This window comes from Lipophrys pholis (assembly GCF_963383615.2).
Source record: "Lipophrys pholis genome assembly, chromosome: 9".
Lineage (NCBI taxonomy): Eukaryota > Metazoa > Chordata > Actinopteri > Blenniiformes > Blenniidae > Lipophrys > Lipophrys pholis.
Window position 1 is genome coordinate 26,750,959 of NC_137639.1, and position 22,139 is coordinate 26,773,097.

At 39.9% G+C, this 22,139-nt stretch overlaps 3 protein-coding genes across 3 annotated transcripts; all 3 read left to right on the forward strand.

The window, feature by feature from the left end:
• Positions 1-332: 332 nt before the first annotated feature.
• Positions 333-2,768, forward strand: LOC308115030 (uncharacterized protein). Its single transcript, XM_080472360.1, has 2 exons — positions 333-596; positions 1,354-2,768. Exons 1-2 carry the CDS (start codon positions 425-427, stop codon positions 2,418-2,420), a joined length of 1,239 nt encoding a protein of 412 aa, XP_080328486.1. The 5' UTR covers positions 333-424; the 3' UTR covers positions 2,421-2,768.
• A 4,211-nt stretch (positions 2,769-6,979) lies between these two features.
• On the forward strand, positions 6,980-13,731 carry ankmy2a (ankyrin repeat and MYND domain containing 2a). The gene is made up of 10 exons (XM_080471675.1): positions 6,980-7,404; positions 7,805-7,869; positions 8,930-9,068; positions 9,170-9,268; positions 9,580-9,740; positions 9,974-10,188; positions 10,579-10,714; positions 10,983-11,111; positions 11,248-11,377; positions 12,826-13,731. The coding sequence occupies exons 1-10, from the start codon at positions 7,338-7,340 to the stop codon at positions 12,960-12,962; spliced, it is 1,278 nt and encodes a 425-aa protein (XP_080327801.1). The 5' UTR covers positions 6,980-7,337; the 3' UTR covers positions 12,963-13,731.
• A 961-nt stretch (positions 13,732-14,692) lies between these two features.
• On the forward strand, positions 14,693-18,403 carry LOC308114881 (uncharacterized protein). Its single transcript, XM_080472121.1, has 2 exons — positions 14,693-14,945; positions 16,142-18,403. Exons 1-2 carry the CDS (start codon positions 14,909-14,911, stop codon positions 17,284-17,286), a joined length of 1,182 nt encoding a protein of 393 aa, XP_080328247.1. The 5' UTR covers positions 14,693-14,908; the 3' UTR covers positions 17,287-18,403.
• Positions 18,404-22,139: the final 3,736 nt, after the last annotated feature.

Genomic DNA, 22,139 nt, shown 5'->3' on the forward strand with positions numbered 1-22,139 from the left:
TTATCCATACTGGTCAAAATAATTACAAAACAAGCCAGAGCCAGTTTAATTTGCTAAATCTTTAATGGAAGATTTTGTGGGTCAACTTTACCTTCTGTATCAGTTTCTAACTTTGATAGTGATTTTGATTCCCAAAATAGTTATTGAAACAACATTTATGTTACATACACAATTCATCCATTGTTTTATATTGCGGCACAAAGGAAGCAGCACCGTTTCATTATACGAGACCTATTTTGGCAATAAAGCTATTCTACCTGCAGTTCCGCCTCCGTCCAGTGGGTGTCAGTAAGAAGCTGAACGGGGTTAGTGATCCTCAAAGTGACAGAAGAAGAAGCTTTGGAGGCTGGTTGGGTTTGGACTGTGTTGGACGCTCCTGTGTTTTGTGTCTCACAGAGGAACTATCTCATCTCCTGCAGAGACGATGAGTTCAGTTCAGGCTTTAAGAGAGTTTATCAACGACCGACTAACTGCTGCTGCCGCAGAAATCTTCACCGTGTTTGAACAAACTATCGTCCAGTACGAGGAGAAGATTGATCATCAACGCAGGCTTCTCGAAATCAGCTGGAAACCTCGAATCAAGTTACACAAAACAGGTAAGGAGAAGTGTGAATGAACACATCGCGGTGTTTTCTTTATCCACCGCAGACAGAAGCAGGATTTGTGTCTCTGGAGGGAAATTTGGATTTCGCTCAGACTTTGATTTTTTTTTGTGTGCATATACAGTTGCAGTTGAGGTCGGCAATGCGCCTCTAACTACCAGACAATAGATCTAAACAAGGTCAAAAATAATAATATGGATGTTAATTGCACAAAACAAAACATTGGGCCATTTCTATTTCAATGACTATTTTTAACGTGTTTCGAAGCACCCCTACATCAGTCACACGGCAGCAGAACACAGGTGCCGTTCATTTCCATTACAGTGTCTGGGTTTGTAATGGGCCACACCGTTATTGTTAAAGAGAGCATTTTGACGCACCATGTGGTTCTCCAGCTGCACACAGGAGAACAGACAGGATCTCCTAAACCCCATGGAAAGCCTTCCTGGAAGACATGTAGCTGTTATAGCTGCAAAGGGTGGACTGACATCATTAATCCTAAGGTTTGAGAATGGAATGTCACTCAAATTCAAATGTGTGTGAAACCAGGCAGGCAATTATTTTTTGCAATACTGTGTAAGTGAATGTACCGCCCATAAAAAGATCATCCAATAACGTAGACAATCTACCTACTTGTTCAGCAGCAAAAGTTTTCAAATTCACTGCTTGACTCGCATTCTTTTTTTTTTTTTAAGCTGGAATATAGAAGTGATGTAACTAACCTTTATCTTGTACCTTTTTGTCCCTCCAGAGCTCCCACAGGACCATGACTGTAGAGAGGAGCAGCTCTTTGAACAGGAAACAAACAACTATCTAGAGCAGGAGGAGCCAGAATCTCCACAGATCAAAGAGGAACCAGAAGAACTAGAACCTCCACATGTCAAAGAGGAACATGAGGAGCTAGAACCTCCACAGTTTAAGGAGGAACATGAGGAACCAGAACCTCCAAAGTTTAAGGAGCACCAGGAACTTGGTATCAGCCAGGAGGGAGAGCGACTCACACTGAAGTTTGAAAGTGATTCCTTTAAGGTTCCTTCTGTTGAGGAGCAAAGTTCCCTGAGTGAACGAGAAGAAGTACCGGACACTGAGCAGTTCCTCTCTCGTGACTCTGAAGTCCACCATCTGAAAAAATCCATTGACTCAGAATCAACTATAAATGCAGAGCTGAAAGAAACTAGTATATTTCCTGTGTCAGAGAATCAGGCCGAATGTGAAAATCTTCTTTGTGAGGAAACACGAGGTGAACATGTCCGTAAAAAACCTAAATTATATCAGAACTTAGGAACTCTCACTGATAGGAAGAAAAAAACTTGTGAACTCTGTGGTAAAAGTTTCAGTCGACAGGCTGGTTTGTTAATCCACATGAGAACTCATACAGGCGAGAAGCCGTATTCTTGTAAATTCTGTGGTAAAAGTTACAGCCGACAGGATGCATTGTTGGCCCACATAAGGACTCACACAGGTGAGAAACCGTATTCTTGTGAAGTTTGTGGTAAAAGATTCATTGACCATGGTAATTTCTTGCGCCACTTGAGAACTCACACAGGTGAGAAACCGTATTCTTGTGAAACATGTGGGAAAAGTTTCATTGTACACAGTCATTTGTTGGTTCACATGAGAACTCACACAGGTGAGAAGCCATATTCTTGTCAAACGTGTGGTAAAGGTTTCATTGTACACAGTCATTTGTTGGTTCACATGAGAACTCACACAGGTGAGAAGCCGTATTCCTGTGAAATATGTGGGAAAAGTTTCAATGTACACGGTAACATGTTGCGCCACATGAAAATTCACAGACGTGAGGCCCAACACTTGTGAAACATGAAAATATTTTCAGTCGACATTTAGTTTCCATTTGTGTTGCACCACACAGAGGCTGACAAACGGTTCCCTGTTCGTATCATTAATGTTAGAGGAGCTCATTTCATTTCTAATGCTTTTTGTGTGCGTTGAAAAATGTGACATTAAAAATCTTATACGAGCACACGTGCAGATTAAACGCACCAAGTTTTGAGTGCATGGAAATGAACACATTTTTCAGAGGCCTGGCATTTTGTGCTTAATATACCCTTTTTTGATTGGAATTATGTGGTGTGAATTTGAGGTTTCCATTATCTGTAAGCCAAAATCATCAAAATTAAAAGAAATAAAAGCTTGAAATGTTTCATTCTATGTGTAGTGATTCTATATGATATATGAGTTTGACTTTATGAAATGACGGACAAAAAATATTGAACTTTTTCACGATATTCCAATTTTTTTTTTTTAGACGTACCTCTATTCTATTTTACCTGCAGTTCCGCCTCTGTCCAGCAGGTGTCAGTGTGAAGCTGAAAGTTGTCTTTGATTCTCCATAAGGCCGTGAGAAGAAGCGCCTTTGGAGGCACCTTGATGGGTGAGTTGTGTCTCACAGTGGAACCATAGCCATATATGGATATGTCTATAAGTGGAACTATTTCATCCCCTGCAGCTCAATTTAGTGCAGTTCAGGCTTTGAGAGAATTATTCAACGACAGACTAACTACTGCAGAAATCTTCGCCGCGTTTGAGGAAACTCGTCCAGTACGAGGCTTCTGGAAATCAGCTGAAAACCTGAAATGAAGTTAGACAGAACAGGTATGGAAAAGTCTGAATGGACATAGTGACTCGTCGTCATGGCTGTGTTTTGTTAATCCACGGCGGACAGAAGCAGGATTTAACATCATACACTGGAAAAAAAGGATAAATCTAATTGTGAGCTGTGTATACAGAACACCTGGCTCCAGTATCGAAACATTTAAAAACAGCATGGAAAGATTGTTTGCCAAGAAAGATCACAAAGTTGTGTTCATTTGTGGGGATTTTAATTTAGATCTCTTAAATCCCAACAAGCACAAATTGTCTGACGAATTTATCGATGTATTTTTTAGTATGAGGTTTTTTTTCCCCACTTATCAGTAAACCAAGCAGAATAACGTCTCATAGTGCAACTCGAATAGACATATTCACAAACTGTATGGACAACAGCATTTAGAGTGGGCTACTATTAAATGACATTAGTGACCACTTGCCGGTTTTTGTAACGTCTGTTTGTAATTATGTTAAGTATAAGGATGTTGATCAGATTAGATACAGGAGAGTCAGAACAGATGAAGCCATTGACAAATTTAGAAATGCATTACAAATACAAAATTGGAAACAAGTGCTTAAAGAGACTGACACCAACAAAGCATATGAAACATTCCTGATGATATTTAAATCATTATATGGTGAGCACTGTCATTTGAAACAATACAAGAAACAAAAATACATAGAATGCATGCAAAAAGAAGAATATCTTGTATAAAGAATTCGTAAAAAATCTGAACCATAGAAGCAGAAAGTAAATACAAAAGATACAAAAATAAATTGACAAGTATTATGAGGAAATGCAAGAAAGAGTATTATAATAAAATATTAACCGATAATAAAAATAGCATCAAGGGCATATGGAATGTGTTAAATAATATTATCAGGAATGTATCAATGAATATAAATTACCCTCAGTATTTTAAAGACAATGACACCATTGCAAGCAACACAGATGATGTGGTTAATGGGTTTAACAGTTTTTTTGTAAGTGTGGGACCAAAACTGTCAGAAGAAATCGATAATCCACAAACAGAAGACGGAGAGAGGAATATTGTGGATTTGTTAGACAGCAACCCAAACTCAATGTTTTTGGAAAGCAGTTGATGAAATGGATATTATTGACATTGTTAACAAATGTAAGAATAAAAGGTCTACAGACTGGAATGACATTGACATGGCTCTAATTAAGGCAGTCATTGGTGTCATTGTAAAACCCTTAACTTATATTTATAATTTATCCTTCAAAACTCCATGTAAAATGAAAACTGCAAAAGGCATCCCCCTGTAAGTTATATTATTATTTAACTTATATTATATCGAAATGGGCTTTTTTATTTATTTTTTAACTATTTTTTTCCTTTTCTTTCTTTTCCAATTTTTTCATCTAATTTTAAATTGTTCATTCGTTAGAAATAAATAAATCAATCAAATCGTGTGTGTGTGTGTGTGTGTGTGTGTGTGTGTGTGTGTGTGTGTGTGTGTGTGTGTGTGTGTGTGTGTGTGTGTGTGTGTGTGTGTGTGTGTGTGTGTGTGTGTGTGTGTGTGTGTGTGTGTGTGTCTGGAACTGTAGAAGTAATGGAACTAACCTATTTGCTTGTACTTTTTTGTCCCTCCAGACCTCCTACAGCACCATGACCGTAGAGAAGAGCAGCTCTTTAAACAGGAAACTAGGGATGGGAATCGAAAACCGGTTCTGACTGAGAACCGGTTCCAAATGATCAATTCCATCGGTGATAAACGACAAAATAATACGATATGGTAATACATGTTGGTCTCACCACGTCCTGAAACCACAGAGTCCACAGCCTCCCGCTTCACAGCCAGAAGGTCCCAGTTAAAAAAATAAATAAAAAAGGTCTCGGTGCAAATCCCGGCAGGAGCCTTTCTGTGTGGAGTTTTCATGTTCTCTCTCTCTCTCCGTGTGCTGGTTCTCCTCCGGTACTCCGGGTTACTCTGATAGTCAAAACAACCTGCACCATGGCTCCCTGAGCTACACCCTCAGCTCCATCCCCTCCACAGAGCGCTACGCCGCGTGGCTGCTGAAGACGGTCCATTTGGCGAAGAAATGTCCTGTCCGAGGACTAATGAGGGACTTTTAATAAATTGACTCCGTCAATCTGTCCCGTGAGGTAAATGTCTGCTCCAACGAGCCGACAGCGTAGACATATGCTAGTAGAACTTTCTGTATGAGTGAGCCTCTACTGTGTAGACGTACACAATCTAGAGGATAACTACTGTGTGTCTATGTATTAGATCATTCTGTGTTGAAAATGCCCTCAAAAAAAAAGCACCAACACAATATGAAAACTCAGCATTCACTGCAGACCGAGAGAACGAGTTCCTCCTCGTATGTCACTTCCACTTTCCTCTCCAGGCTCCGACCTCCCAGAGAGGGTTAACTTGTCAACAGCACAAAATTTGAAAAAGTGTAAATTCCAGGGGGCATCCAATGAACACATCTGACTGTTCTTTTTTAAGGGAAAAATTATAATTCAAGTTTCATGTTTGGAAAAGATTAATTTGTTCCTGAGGAATCATTAGAAGAATTGATAAAATCTTATTAATTCCCACCCCTAGTAATCGACCTGTTCATTCTCCTTTTTAAAAATAATAATAATAAAAAAAATCGATAAGAGAACTGATGAAGAATTGAATCGTTTAAATAGAATCAAAAAAAGCTTACCAATTCCCATCCCTAGTCATCAGTCTTACACAGACAGGCAATTCAGCATTTTTTTGGACTGTGGGAGGAAAGCAGAGAACCCATGTACACACAAATAAATTCCACTAATACCACCAACTGGGTTTGAACCTCTGATCTTCTGTCTGTAAAGCAAGAGCGCTGACCAGATTGCCAATGAGACAACAGCCAGCGGAAAATCACAGTGCCAATAAAAACATTTACTCATGTACATAGTTGTCGTCACGAGATGAAAGGTTCTCAAAGTGGTGAGTTTCTCTTTGGAGGCTTAAAAAGTTCAATGCCTTGCGACTCAAAACAATAAATGGTCAGAACGCAGACATTGTGCATTAAACTTCACATACTGTCTTCTCTTGCCTGTCATGAGCTACTTCCCTCATTATTTTATTGACAAATCAATAATTATACAGGCAGTTAGACTCAAACTCATGCAGCAATCCAATCAATGTTGATCCTGCTGTCAGCAGGTACCACACCTTTCTGTTGTGTTGTGGTGAATTGGGAAGTGTTTTCCCTATTAGGAAGATTTTTTTTGAATTGGGAAGATTTTTTTGAATTGGGAAGTGTTTTCTCTATTGGGAAGTGTTTTCTGTATTGGAAAGTGTTTTTTGAATTTGGAAGTGTTTTCTGAAGTTTGTAGTGTTTTCCAGGCCACCGTAGAGAGAAGCCATGCGAGTATTTTGAATGCCACGTGAGAGATCACAGAAAGATCAATTCTCAAAATACTCCAAGGGAGATTTAATTCACGAGGTTGACCCCAAGATCACAATTATGGAGCTAGATCCAGGTCACAAGGTTTGTTCATTTGGAGAAAAAAAATGTGATTGAAAAAAAACATTTTGAAACTGAATGTTCAGGGTTTGATCTTCAATTTTGAAACATTAAATACGTTTTTTCACCTTACATATAATTTTGATTCAGCTCTGGAATTCTTTTGATAAAATATCAAAATAATTCTAATAAAAATAATTTATTATTATTATGATTATTGCTATTATATCCCAATAGGTACAATGGCATTAATGATTTCTCTCACGTGGTCTTTTTCTGAATGATCTCACGTAGCAGATCACTGTAAGAGATCAACGGGGACCATAATCGGTTACTGTTTGGCTGTTTGACAGAAAACAGTTGTATTTTGGAGTTGGTTGGATTTCCGTATTTTTCCGTTTCTTTTAGATTTGTTATTTTGGGGAAATGTCCGAGAGCGCTCGGTCATTAAGATTGTTTGCTTTTCTTGTGTGACGTGCGACACCCCTAAAAACTGTTCCCAATGGTACATTCCATGTGACAGCGAGACCTGAGCTAGCCTTCATGCCCGAGCACCGAGAGTCTGACAGTATCACGGAAAGAACAGCTTTAACCAGCAACTGGGACTTTTTCTCGCGTCTTCATACGTTCATTGGCAACTCGTAGTCATCAGCATGTCTGCACCTAAGAAGGGAGACTTGTCGTCAAGCGAGAAGGAGTTGTTCCAGGTTATTACTGCAGGTAAGCCTCTTCGGCTAATGCTAATAATCCCTGAGAAACGCATACAGTTGTTAGCATGCCGCTAACATGTGTTACGATTCGTGTGTTTCCGAGTATTGTCAGTTAAATCATTCTTCTTTTTCTTGAATAACAGCATCTGACAGAATGTCTGCTGTTAACGGGTAACATTGGTGGGTCGGGAAATGTGCTTACTTTACTGTTATCTCGCTTTATTTAACATCGCCTCTTTATGCAGCTCAGCTCGCAGGAGAGCAGATTTGTCAATGTGAAGCGTGACACGCATTTCATATGAAAACTGTCATTGTGCAGAGGCGAGTGCATAACGAACTGCTGATAGAGTTTCATGTTGCAACTGATCTGCAGTAAAAAAAAAAAATATATATATATCTTGTGCTCTCAGGAAACGTGCAGGAGGCCTCCAGGCTGCTGGGATGCAAGGATGTGAGGGTCAACTGTTTGGATGAGGTAAATCCAAACCGACTAGTTTGAGAGTCTTTATTTAAGTGTTTGGCCTGCTCATTTAATGTGTCCTATATGTTAAAAAAATGTTTGTCAAATTTGCACTTTGATATGAGCAGCTCTCCAATTCCATTGTATAATGAGAAATAAAGGCATTCTAATTTTTACATATGTAAATATAAGTTGGAGATAAATAGTAAGTCGCCTTTTGTAATCAATGTTTAATAACAGCGAGGAAAGCTCATGTTTTTGCTATTTAGTGGCAAACGAAACATTTTAATTTTCGCTTTCAAAATTTTCTAAGAAGTGCTCTCACTGTACAGTCCCACACCGAAAACTGTCAAATGAACAAATCATAACTGGTATGTTAGTTGTTTTTTTCCTCAGGTAACATTTATCCATGTTATTATCACATAGCGTTAAGTATTCATTCAGAAGTGCTGCTCCACTTTTCCGTGTAAATCTTAGATGTGGAAACATTTTGTAAGCTGGTGCAGCTGATTTAATTTATGTACTATCACGATGACACCAGGCGTTTAACATATTTGTCAAAATAATGTTTCTCGAACACAAAGTGGCCTATCTAAGAGTCTTTTACAGTCATGTTCAGCCATAATTCATTTGTATAGCACTTTTTATACAGTTTGGTACAATTCAGAATGCGTGCTGACACAGTGTTGATCTAAAACAGGAGTTGTGACGCTAAATAATAGAAATGAAATATTTAAAACGGTGATTATTAAAAATGGATTGAAGGAAAACTGGATTGCAGTTGAACACAAATTGATGTTGGTACTCAAACAATGTTTAAACACAAATATAATATACAAGACCTCTTTAAAAAGAAAAAAACAAACAGATGACTTGTATCTTCCTTTCAGTTAGTGGCATATGTACCGGACATGAGCCGTAAATCTCCACTCTGAAGTGGTGTGAAAGAGGTCCTTCAACTTCTTTTCTTCTTCCTGTCACTCTTTCGTGTCCACCTGTCCAAATCAGGTGTTTGTAGTGGACGTCTTTGCTCATTGTTGCATTGAACCGTGCCGCGTTTTTCTGTCATCCACAGTATGGGATGACTCCTCTCATGCATGCCGCGTACAAAGGAAAAGCAGACATGTGCAAGCTGCTGCTGCAGCACGGCGCCGACGTGAACTGTAATGAGCATGAGCACGGCTACACTGCGCTGATGTTCGCCGGCCTGTCAGGTGTGCTGCTACTGTAAACCATGAAGCACTCTGGGCACACTAGTGTAGCTCAGGATCTAACAGAAGGGGTTTTGTTACTTAGTCTGTGTCTGCGCCTGCAGGGAAGACTGATATCACGTGGATGATGTTGGATGCCGGGGCCGAAACAGACTTGGTTAACTCCGTTGGAAGGACTGCAGCACAGATGGCTGCCTTTGTTGGTACGTTTGCACGTAGCATGTTCTCACTCTGGCAGCACATTAGTGTTGGTTTTAGGTTACAATGAGACGGTTTGTCATTATTTTCTGTTCATTTCATAGCCAAAGTTATACTTAATCCCAACCAGAGCCACTTTGTGCTTTTTGTTATTCACAGTTCAAGTGTTTAGAAATATTATCCAGGAATGATTCATGGATCTAGTGAACGAGGACATAGAAGTGGGTGGTGTTCTAGTACAGCAAGAAAGGGGAAAGTGTGACACAGTATTTTCTAAAGCTAAGGCACCCCGTCTTTTCTTTCCTCTCTCCTTCAGGGCAACACGACTGTGTCACGGTGATCAACAACTTCTTCTCCCGAGCCCGACTGGATTATTATACTAAACCCCAGGGTTTAGAGAAGGAACCTAAGCTGCCTCCCAAACTGGCTGGACCCCTGCACAAAGTCATCATGAGCACAAACCTGAACCCTGTCAAGGTAAAGCATCACGGGATCAAGAAATGTGGGCTTCCTGGAGGATGATTCGTAAAGCTCAGTTAACCTGTAGACTCATCAGTCAAACGTCTCCTGTCCTCTCCTCACCCCTTCTCTTCAGGTTTGATCAGGGGCCGGACACGACACAGACATCAACGGAACTGTTGTTTTCTTCCATCGACTCGTTTTGAAAAAGTTAGTGAATGATATGATGAGCATTTCATGTCGTGTTCCAGATGGTCATGCTGGTGAAGGACAACCCCTTACTGGCCGAGGCGGAGGCTCTGGAAAAATGCCGGCGGGTGATGGAGCTCATCTGTGAGAAGTGCATCAAGCAGCAGGATATGAACGAGGTGCTTGCCATGAAGATGCACTACATCAGCTGCTTGCTGGGAAAATGTTCCTCATTCCTCAAGGACCGCGAGGACAAGCTGGACGGCCTCATAAAGAGGTGAACATGGCACAGTGTTTGAAATATTCAAGACAACCTGAGTGGAGTCTTTTTCTTTTTTAATTCCCTCTACTCATCATTCTTCTTCTTGGGTTAGGCAGTCGAGACGCTGCAATGGCGTATTGCTGCCCATTACACTTTGTTTGTATTCCTTTTGTCAGTCTTTAATATTTTCTGGTACAATCCAATACAATGTAGGTAGTCACACAGTTTTTTTTTTTTTCATTTTCATCCAATTATCTAAGTTGAGCAATCTGCACAAGTTAGAAACAGTTTCTCCAGCAGCTTTCTTCCTTGACCAGCGTAGTTCTCGCACTGGATGAGAATGTGTTCTACTCTCTGCTTCATTCAGCTATTATCTGGTCTTTAAATGTGTATTTTTTTTCTTAGTTTGCTGAAGGGTCGAGACAGCGACGGTTTCCCCGTCTATCAGGAGAAATTCATCCGGGAGTGCATCCGCAAGTTCCCCTACTGCGACGCCACACTGCTGCAGCAGCTGGTGCGAAGCATCGCTCCTGTGGACATTGTGAGTCTGTAAATCTAATTTCAGCATCTTGGCAGAAAAGTCTGAAACATGTGAGGCACGGTGTACATCCACAAGTCATTATTATGACGGGAATCCTACAGTAATGTGGCATAACATCCCAAATCCTGTATTCTTCACGTCTCTACGTCATCGCACAAGTCGGTGTAAAACACAAGATCATTTTTTAAACTGGAATTTAAAAGGGGAAAGAAGAAGGCTGCTGAGAAAAGTCGTAACACTTCACGTTGTTTCACTAACTTCCTCTCAGGGAAATGACCCCACAGCTTTGTCGGTGCTGACTCAGGCCATCACGGGACAGGTGGGCTTCATGGACGCCGAGTTCTGCACCTCCTGTGGAGAAAAGGGAGCCGAGAAAAGGTGCTCCATCTGTAAAATGGTGAGTTTCCAAGCTGTGGTGGTTTCCTGTTTAACATGAAACGATGGATCCCTTCTCCATTTGTCAGTGTTGATCATTTAAATGAACGTCCCACGATTCCTCCATTGTATTTTTTGTTGTTGTTGTTTCTAACCAGGTGATCTACTGCGACCAGGCCTGCCAGAAAATGCACTGGTTCACTCACAAGAAAGTTTGTAAGACGCTGCAGGAGCAGAGAGAGAAGCAGGAAGCGGAAGCGACCAAACTGAGGATGCAGGAGAGCAAAGGTACAACGTTTTTTAGTTTTTTTTTTTTTTTTTTTGAAGGCATACAGCTTTAAACCATTTCAAATTTTAAAAAGTCTCAACTCAATGACGTGGAGGAAATGACTGACACTGACCAAAAGTCAAATCTACATGAACATTTAAGTTTCTTTTATGTTTAACCGAAACCGAGAAGAAACTTCAAGTTTTTGTTTTGTTTTTTAAAAGGGTTAATTTTATAATGTTGTAATTTTACTAAGGGACACACGGGAAAAAACTAAATCAATGCCAGAATTTAAAATGTAGTGACTTTTTTTTTTTATATGTATTTTTAATAATAATATCCATATGTTTTATTTAGGGACCACTTTATTGACCGTTAAGGTCAGTTTTTAATTAAGAAAAAATAAACATATGAAATGAGATGTAATAAAAACAGAAAGCAGTATTTTTGCTTTGATTTAAATTAGATTAAAAACTTGCAAGGCATTGTGTAATTTTACTTGATGGTTTAAATGGTTTTATTTCATGAGCTGTGGTTACATGGGATAATAACTAATGCCGATCCAGTTAAAATCAAGTCATGAAAACACTTCAGATTAAATTGGCCGACACAGCTGGATTGGAGAATCTAGTTTTTTTTATGCACGTCTGTAACACAACTTCGGCACGTGATACTTAACCTGTGAAGCACAACCGCTTGTTGCAGGAGAAAACCTTTCCCATGAACATATTAAAAGACTTTGAAATAGTTTTTAATCTATTGTGAGTCACTGCACACATTTTCATCTCGCTGCTTTTGAAACGGTTGTTCAATTATAGGAACAACAACAACGCCTCCTCGTGTCCCTTCTTTCTCCTTGTCACATTGTTCCTGAAAATATGCCACACAAATAAAGCTTTGTATGTTTATTTTAAAGAGACTCCGTGACTAGCAGAGAAGATTTTAATCTATATATGGATTCCTGTTTACTTTTCTGTGCTATATGAGAATTTTAAAAAGCAGGTTTATAACCTGACGTTTGCAGTTTCGAAGCACATTTGCTCGGGTTGCATCATGAAGGACATCCAACGGGAAACTTGTGCCAAACTGGTATTACTTCAGGGGCCGCACACAGCCCAGTTTCATCTTAAGTGGGCCGGACTGGTAATAATAGTGCCACAATAACATTTAAATTTAAACTCGATAGGCAATTTAATGTTTCTTTAAAACGTTTTAAAAACTCACCCTGACAGCATGGCTATGAGGCCAATGCTTGAGTCTCAGTGTTGTGTTAGGTCTGCTCCTCTTAAAAAAAACAAAACGGTGTTTAAAAAGTCAATGGGTTCATTTGCAGTACTCAAAATTTGCCTGGTGGTTTTGCCGGATTGGAGCCTCGAGCTTTATGTTCAACACCCCTGCTCTAGATCCACTTTTGGCGACCAGGCAAACTTCAAAAGTGAATTTGTTGTGGCTTGTTTGTGTTTTTCAGAGGAGAGCGAAGGCGTCCAGGAGGCCACGGACTCCCTGCAGGAGCTCTCGGTGGACGCCAGCGGAGAGGTCGCCTCCCCAGACTCTGCAGCAGAAACCTCAAACTCCTCCTCCTCCATCCCAGCGGCTGACAACTGAGCAACATCTCTCAGCCTCGTCCAGCGTACATTCACACAGCGCAGACTGACCGGAGACACCAACACTTATTTATTAATTCCCAGAGTCCCTGAACGCAGCAGAGAGAAACGGTCATCCCAAGGATATCTGTGCCATAGCCGCCATCATTTTATTATTTTTTTTTAATTTCTCTGTTATTTCATAAGTTATGTCAGGCGTTGTCGTGTCTGAATGTGAACGATGAGCAGGCTGGTGTGCTTCCTTGGAGGCTTTGTGGCGAACATGTGACGAGCTAACGGTTCTCATCCACGATGGAACGAAATTCTGCCTTAAACTGTAGCAAACTGTGCGGAGGACAGACGGAAGAGACTGTGTCGTGTGTTTGCAATATACTCTGTGTTTTCAGGATGTCTTTCTTTCTTCTTCTTCTTCTTTTGTACTGACAACCACACGGTAGCTTGTGAGTGGGTAGCTTGGCTGCACAATGTTGACCAAAAATGTATATTTTTAAAGATGAGTGACGTAAACAGTTTATTTTCAATGTATTGTGAGATATATTATTGCTCAGGAGTTTCACCCCCCCACAAAGTCCAGCATCCCTTGTTAAATATTTTTTTCTTAGATACAGCACAATGTCGCCTTGTCAAGGAAGAAAGAACTTTCATTTAATGTGCAGCTTGAACGGACAAGTCGAGTTATCATGTGCAGTTATTTGTCCTGAAGACCTCCAATATGTCTTAATTCCATTAAATAAAGACCAACTTCTCTGGCATTGGCAGCAGATTTTCATATTTTCCTTGTCAAGTGTTTATTTTTCTGCACGTGCACGTCGTCTTTGTGACAATCTGAGGGAACCATGAACGCATCACAGAGGTATTTCTTGTGAAGCGTGTGGAGGAAGTTTCAGTCGACAGTTTTGCCTCCGAATTTAATGTTAAAAAAAAAAAGAAAAGCAGTCAGAGACACATTAAATTTGCCAAATCGTTCATAAATGATTTTGTGGGTCAACTTTACATTTCATGTTGGTTTTCAACTCTGACAAAGTTTCAGCTGACAGGCTGGATTGTTGGTCCACATGAGAATTCACACATGTGAGAAGCCATATCCTTGTGAAACATGTGGTCCAACTTTCAGTGTACAACGTACTTTGTTGGTCCACATGAGAGTTCACACAGGTGAGAAACCATACTCTTGTGAAATATGTGGGAAAAGTTTCAGTTTGCAGAGTATTTTTTTGCACCACATGAAAAATTCCCAAAGGTGAGAAGCCATATTCTTGTCAAACATGTGGAAACAGTTTCAACAGACAGGATTCTTTGTCGGTCCACATGAGAACCCACACAGGTGAGAAGCCGTATTGTTGTGGAATATGTAGGAAAAGTTTCAGTCGAGGCTTGATCTTTGTTGGAACACATGAGAACTCACACAGGTGAGAAGCCATACTCCTGTGGAACATGTGGGAAAAGTTTCAACCGACAGTATTCTTTGTTGGGCCACATGAGAACTCACACAGGTGAGAAGTCGTATTCTTGTGAAACGTGGGGAAATTTTTTGTCAGAATTTGATCAGAATTTCCCATCATTGTCTCTCATTCAAAATATTTTTCATGTCTCACAAATTGTGATCATTAACTCGATAGTTGTAAAATCCACAGGACAGCTCCATCTGTGTGAAGATGCTGGTAATAACCTGCAGTTCCGTCTCAGTCCAGCGAGTGTCAGTATGGAGCTGAACGTTATTTGTAATCGTCCAAAGAGAGAGAGAAGAAGCTCTGGAGGGCGTTTGAAGCTTGTTATGGTCGTGTCTCTGAGGAAATATTTAATCTCCTGCAGCTCAAATTACACCAGTTCACGCTTTAAGAGAGTTTATCAACGAGAGACTAACTGCTGCAGAGAGTTTCACCGTGTCTGACCCACCTATCTGTCTGGTACGAGGAAAACATTGACCACCAACGCAGGATTCTGGAAATGAGCTGGAACCCTGAAATGAAGTTTCACAGAAAAGGTATGGAAACGTCTGAATGAACACATGAATGTGACTCGTGGAGGATCTCCATCGTCATGGCTGTGTATTGTTCATCTACCCTATGGTATTGGGAGACGTCGCAGACTTCTATATAGCTATATATAACAAGATATGACATACTATTCATGTAACTATAAAAAAAAAAAAAATACATTTAGTCAACACATCTCCCCTTTCCTCCAAGGAAAGATATCTTCTCAATTCATCTGTAAATAGTAGACAGAAATGTACATTCACTGTCTAAAATTCTTTCACAACACATCTGTGATAATTGTAAACAATCTATGTAGTTTTTATTTATTTGTGAAATCATTCCAAACATGTCAGCAAACACAAAGATTCAAAAATACAGATGTATACAAAAAGAGAATTTATACTCATTTGTCTCACAAAATAAAGTATTAGTGTGGTGCTGGAAAAGCGCCTGTATCTGCGATGTCATGACCATAGGTGAGGGTGGGGATGTAGACCGACCAATAAACAGAGAGCTTTGCTTTACAGCTCAGCTCCTCTTCATCACAACAGTCCAGTACAGTGACTGCATTACTGCAGCCGCCCGTCTGAATCTGTGGCTGATCCCACAATCCCTCAATCCCTCACATCCTCCCAGTTAATTCTTGCTTGGACGCGGCCTGAGCTCCACCCACCGAACTGTTCCACAACCTCACTCCACATATAGAAATACAAAAGGACTTCAATGTCGTGCGAAACCGTCCATGTTTTAACTTTAAATCATAAGAGTGGATTTGTATGATCTCTATAGCCAGTAGTATGAATTAACCATATTGCTCTTTTTTTGTCAAATTGATAGTGTCTGTGGTGAACATTTAAACGTGTGGCCCCAGACCTCGGCACAATAATTTAGATATGGTAACACCAGTGATGTGTCTTACTTTATTGAGTACTGATATTTTGTTTTGGATTTGTTTTATGGGAGATTTCCAATTTATTTTATCATCACTGATAACACAAAGAAACTTACTTTCATGAACTTTCTCAATTTTCCACACCATCTACCTGAAAGTGTGCATTGCCAAATACCATGAATTTAGTTTTGCTTAAGTTTAATAATAATTAATTTACATTAAACCACTTTATTAGTTTGCACATTTTAAAGCCTGAAACCTCAAAAGTAATGTAACTAACCGTTATCTCGTACTTTTCTATGCCTCCAGAGCACCTCCAGGACCATGACTGTAGAGACGAGCAGCTCTGTCAACAGGAAACAAACTACTGTCTAGAGCGGCAGGAGCCAGAACCTCCACGGGTCAAAGAGGAACCAGAAGAACCAGAACCTCCACAGGTCAAAGAGGAACCAGAAGAACCAGACCCTCCACAGATCAAAGAGGAACCAGAAGAACCAGAACTTCTACAGTTAAAAGAGGAACACGAGGAACCAGAACCTCCAAAGATTGAGGAGCACCAGGAACTTGGGATCAGCCAGGAGGGAGAGCGACTCACACTGAAGTTTGAAAGTGATTCCTTTAAGGACACCGAGCAGTTCCTCTCTCGTGACTCTGGCCGTGTGGACGACGTTCCCGTGTCCGAGAATCAGGCCGAATGTGAAAATCTTCTTTCTGAGGAAACACGGGGTGAAAATGTCCGTGAAAAACCTAAATTATATCAGAACTACAGAACTCTCACTGATAAGAAGAAAGTAACTTGTGAACTCTGTGGTAAAAGTTTCAGCCAACAGAGTTATTTGTTGGTCCACATGAGAACTCACACAGGTGAGAAGCCACATTCTTGTGAAACGTGTGGGAAAAGTTACACCCGGCGGGACGCTTTGTTGTTCCATATGAGAGGTCACACAGGCGAGAAGCCGTATCCTTGTGAAACATGTGGGACAAGTTTCAGTGCACAGAGTAGTTTGTCGCGCCACATGAAAATTCACACAGGTGAGAAGCGGTATTCTTGCAAAGCGTGTGGGAAAAGGTTCAGTATACAGAGCAATCTGTTGGTCCACATGAGAATTCACACAGGTGAGAAGCCGTACTCTTGTGAAACATGTGGGAGAAGTTTTAGTATACAGAGCAATTTGTTGCGCCACATGAGAATTCACACAGGTAAGAAGCCGTACTCTTGTAAAACATGTGAGAAAAGTTTCGGTTTACAAAGTAATTTGTTGATCCACATGAGAACTCACACAAGTGAGAAGCCGTATTCTTGTGAAACATGTGGGAACAGTTTCAGTCAGCACAGTGCTTTGTTGAGCCACATGAGAACTCACACAGGTGAGAAGCCGCATTTTTGTGGCACTTGTGGGAAAAGTTGCAGTCTACACAAGACTTTATTAATCTACAAGAGAACTCACAAGTGAGAAGCCGTTTCTTTTGGAACATGTGGGATACGTTTTCAACGTCATAAATCACTGCTGAATCATGTGAAAGCTCACAATAAGAGGAGGTCATGAAGGACTCCTGGAGATTTCATTCAGGAAGTCAAGCTTCAGCCCAAAATCACAAGTTAACATCCAGTTTAAAAGGAAACGTGACTGAATTAAACACTGTGGAGACTGTGCTTCAGGAAATATATTTCTTTTTGGATTTTCACATAAAAACAAAAGCTTTAAATATATGTGGTTTCCATTTGTGTTGAGCTGCACAGTAGGCTGACAAACGGTGCCCTGGTTGATAAATTAATCTTAGAGAGGCACGTTTAATTTTTATTTCTGCACTACTGTTATTTTGGACGTTTCAAAAATTGTAAAATCTTGTTTGAGCAGATGCAAAGTTTGAAAAAATGAAAGTAAAAATGTTGATATGAATCCACTGGGTTTTGTTATTTGGTGTTTTTTTTTAACAAATTAGTTGTAATTTAACTTTTGACTTGTTTTACGTTATGTGGGGATAAATAATCTTTGGTGACATACAACATGTACCTGCTGAAATACAACGTTTTAATACCTTAATGGAATATAAATATGTTTGAAGCATGTCTTGAAACATGTTGCATTCATCAAAACGTGTCATCTTTTTCTAAAACAAAAGGTTTATTTTAAACAATCGACTGAATCGGACAAGGAAGAGGAACTAGAAACTTAAACTCCAGACTGAGATTGGTTCATCATCAGACCAACGCTCATCATAGACTTTTCTTAGTATTTGTATTTATCTGGCCTGTCTGCCACTCTCTCTCTCCCTCTTCTATTCCTCTCCCTCCCTGTCCTATCCCATGTACTTCTCCCCCCAACCGGTCAAGGCGGATGGCCGCCCTTCCAGAGTCTAGGGTCCGCCCCACGGTTTCTTCCTGAAGAGGGAGTTCTTATGAACTTCTCTCCATGCGAGGGAGTTTTTCCTGGTTTCCACTGTTGCTTGTTACATCTGCTTGCTTTGGAAGGGTTTAGTTGGGTTCTGTTGTACTCTATCATTGTAAGAGCGCTTTGAGATGTTTGTTGATGTGATTTAGCGCTTTACAAATAAAATTGAATTGAATTGAATTGAATAGAAGAACCAGAACTTCTGCACTAAAAAGAAGAACATAGGAGAAGTGAGAAACTTGTGGGGAAAGTTTCAACCGACAGGATTATTTGTTGGTCATCAATTTTTGAAACAACCAAAACATAAGGGAAATATGTTCTGGTGTTCATAAGGTCGGACTTTATTAATCCCACATGGGGTAATTCAGTCATCTCAGCAACTCAACATTGCACAAATATTTAACAGACAGGATTGTTGCATACAAGAGAATATACTATTTATATATAAATAGGTAATTAGGTAAATATATATGTAAATATACACATGGAAATACAGGGGGGAACTACTCAATAGTATTAATATTTATAATATTTACAGTATTCACAGTACAACAGTGCCAGGGCAGTGGTATTTATGCAGTTTCTGACTCAGTTTGTGCTGTTGAACAGACTCACAGCAGAAGGTATGAATGGATGGTGGCTGCAGCAGTTTGCCGCTGAAGGAGCTGGTCAATGCTCCCACATTCCAAACACCTTTATCAGTTGTAATATAGGCGATACTTCTAAAAAAAAAAAAAAAAAAGAAGCACACCAGGATATCACTTGCCACATTACATTGTATACATTCTTTGAATTCAAATTAATTTGCTAGTACATTGGCCAAAATCACGATACTTTCATCCAAATTGTTTCCCTGTTAAATTTACTGTAAATAAGGCATCCAATTTTAATTGTGAAAACAAAACAAACACCTTAAATTTGGCAAAACCTTAATTGAATGATTTTGTAGCTCTGTGGATTTGTGGGTTTACATAGTTTGTTGACTTTGACAGTGATCAGTAGGTTACGAGTCACAAAATTATTCCTGGCATCTTTCTGTAAAATTCAAAAGTGATCAGAATTTCCCATCATTGTCTCTCATTCAAAATATTTGATTACATATTCATGCCTCACAAATTGTGTTCATTGAATTGATAGTTGTAAAATCCACAGGACAGTCCATTCATAAAGGAGCCCCCATCTGTGTGAAGATGCTGGTAATAACCTGCAGTTCCGTCTCCGTCCAGCGAGTGTCAGTATGGAGCTGAACGTTATTTGTGATCGTCCAAAAAGAGAGAACTCCTCAGGACGGAGGACGTTAGAAGCATGTGGGAGTCTCTATTGTGTGGCTGTGTCTCACAGAGGAAATATTTAATCTCCTGCAGCTCAATTTACACCAGTTCAGGCTTTAAGAGAGTTTATCAACGAGAGACTAACTGCTGCAGAGAGTTTCACCGTGTCTGACCCACCTATCTGTCCCGGCACGAGGAAAACATTGACCACCAACGCAGGATTCTGGAAATGAGCTGGAACCCTGAAATGAAGTTTCACAGAAAAGGTATGGAAACGTCTGAATGAACACATGATTGTGACTCGTGGAGGATCTCCATCGTCATGGCTGTGTGTTGTTCATCTGCCTTGTGTGATTGGGAGACGTCGCAGACTTCTATATAACTCCAGACCCCGCAGCCAAAGCTACTGACTTCCGGTAGTGGCACACGTGCAGTCGCCAGCAGTGTTACAGTGAGAGAAAGTACAACCAAACCAAGTCTTTACAACCCACCTGGCTCTTGACCTCTCCGTTAATTCATCAATAAAGAGCCATAAGCTCGGGTTAAAGGTCCAAAGTGCAATTGGGATTCGCACCTCTCATTCTTCGTTGTCATATTAACTGCTATTTAACACATAAACAATGACGAACTAACAGCACTGTACTTTACAAATTAACAAACATATTTTCTTTATGACAATCAAATCAATTGAAATACATATCGGACAAAAAGAAAATCTCTCATAATAGCAGATGTTTAATAAAAAAATATTTTTATTGTATTGAGTTATTTATACAAAGAAGCAATTCATTAAACTTTAGTATTAAAAATACCATTCATGTATATGCTGTATATAGAATATATTGCTATTATAGTGTGTCAATCTTTGAAATATCCAAAATATTATTGGTAAAAACAAGTAGATAATGTGTAATGTATCATTGTCATTCATGAGAAGGATAATTTGCATGCACGATAGGACATTCTATTCATGTAACTATAAAAATATTAGTTTCACATCACAAAGAGGCTTCACAAAAAGCTCATACAATAGTAACACAAACAGCTTCTTTAGGAATTTCAATGTTTTGAAGTCCCCTGACCTCCGTGTATTACAGTACTAATTACTGTGTCATAAGCAATTCAATGATACACAATAAAGTTACGATCGTGCTTTATTGTCAAGATGTTTTTCACTGTCTGGTGTTTTGGTTTAATGGGTGCTGCATTTACCCTCACTCTTCTCCACACAGCGCCCCCTCTGGTGTGGAAGTTTAATCACAGCAACAACACTGCGTGGCACTTTAGTAAACACAACATCTCCCTTTTCCTGCAAGGAAAGATTTGTTCTCAATTCATTAGTAAATAGTAGACAGAAATGTGCATTCACTGTCTAAAATTTAAACTCTGGATTTCTTTCACAGCACGTCTGTAATGATTGTAAACAATCTATCTAGTTTTTATTTATTTGTGAAATCATTCCAAACATGTCAGCAAACACAAAGATTCAAAAATACAGATGTATGCAAAAAGAGAATTTATACTCATTTGAATCACGAAATAAAGTATTAGTGTGGTCCTGGAAAAGCACCTGTATCTGCGATGTCATGACCATAGGTGAGGGTGGGGATGTAGACCGACCAATAAACCGAGAGCATTGCTTTACAGCTCAGCTCCTCTTCGCCACAACAGTCCAGTACAGTGACTGCATTACTGCAGCCGCCCGTCTGAATCTGTGGCTGATCCCACAATCCCTCCTCCCATCACTCGTGAATTAGACTCTGAAATACATCTATATTCTCTCAAAGTTCTGCTGAGAACCTGGACCTGGACCTCCTCTCTGTAGGCTCTATCCCCCCCCTCTGTAGGTGGGGGTTGGTGGGTTGGGGGTGTTTGATGGAACTATTACGTCACCATCTGAACTGCCCAATAAAGTTATGGAAATATTTTCTTTTGAAGATACATTTCCTAATAACATTTGAAAGCAGGACATCTCATTATCATTCCATCTCAGGTAGCAACATTGTGCAACTATAAGAGAAGATAAGTAAATATGCCGTCTCGAAAAACTTAATCCAAAATAGTCATTGTTAATACACCATTGTTACTGGTAACTGTACACTATTTTGGAGATTTGAATGAAATATTTAAATTTCACTGCTTGAGTCCTGTTTTTTTTATTATTTTTTTTTTTTAAATCTGAAACATCAAATGTAACTAACCTTTATCTTCTACTTTTTGTCCCTCCAGAGCTCCGACAGCATCATGACTTTAGAGAGGAGCAGCTCTTTGAACAGGAAACAAACTACTGTCTAGAGCAGGAGGTGCCAGAACCGCCACAGATCAAAGAAGAACCAGGGGAACCAGAACCTCCACAGATCAAAGAAGAACCAGAGGGACCAGAACCTCCTCAGATCAAAGAGGAACCAGAGGAACTAGAACCTCCACAGATCAAAGAAGAACCACAGGAACCAGAATATCCACAGATTAAAGAGGAACCAGAAGGACCAGAATCTCCACAGATCAAAGAGGAAGTAGAAGAACCAGAACTTCTACAGTTAAAAGAGGAACATGAGGAACCAGAACCTCCAAAGTTTAAGGAGCACCAGGAACTTGGTATCAGCCAGGAGGGAGAGCGACTCACACTGAAGTTTGAAAGTGATT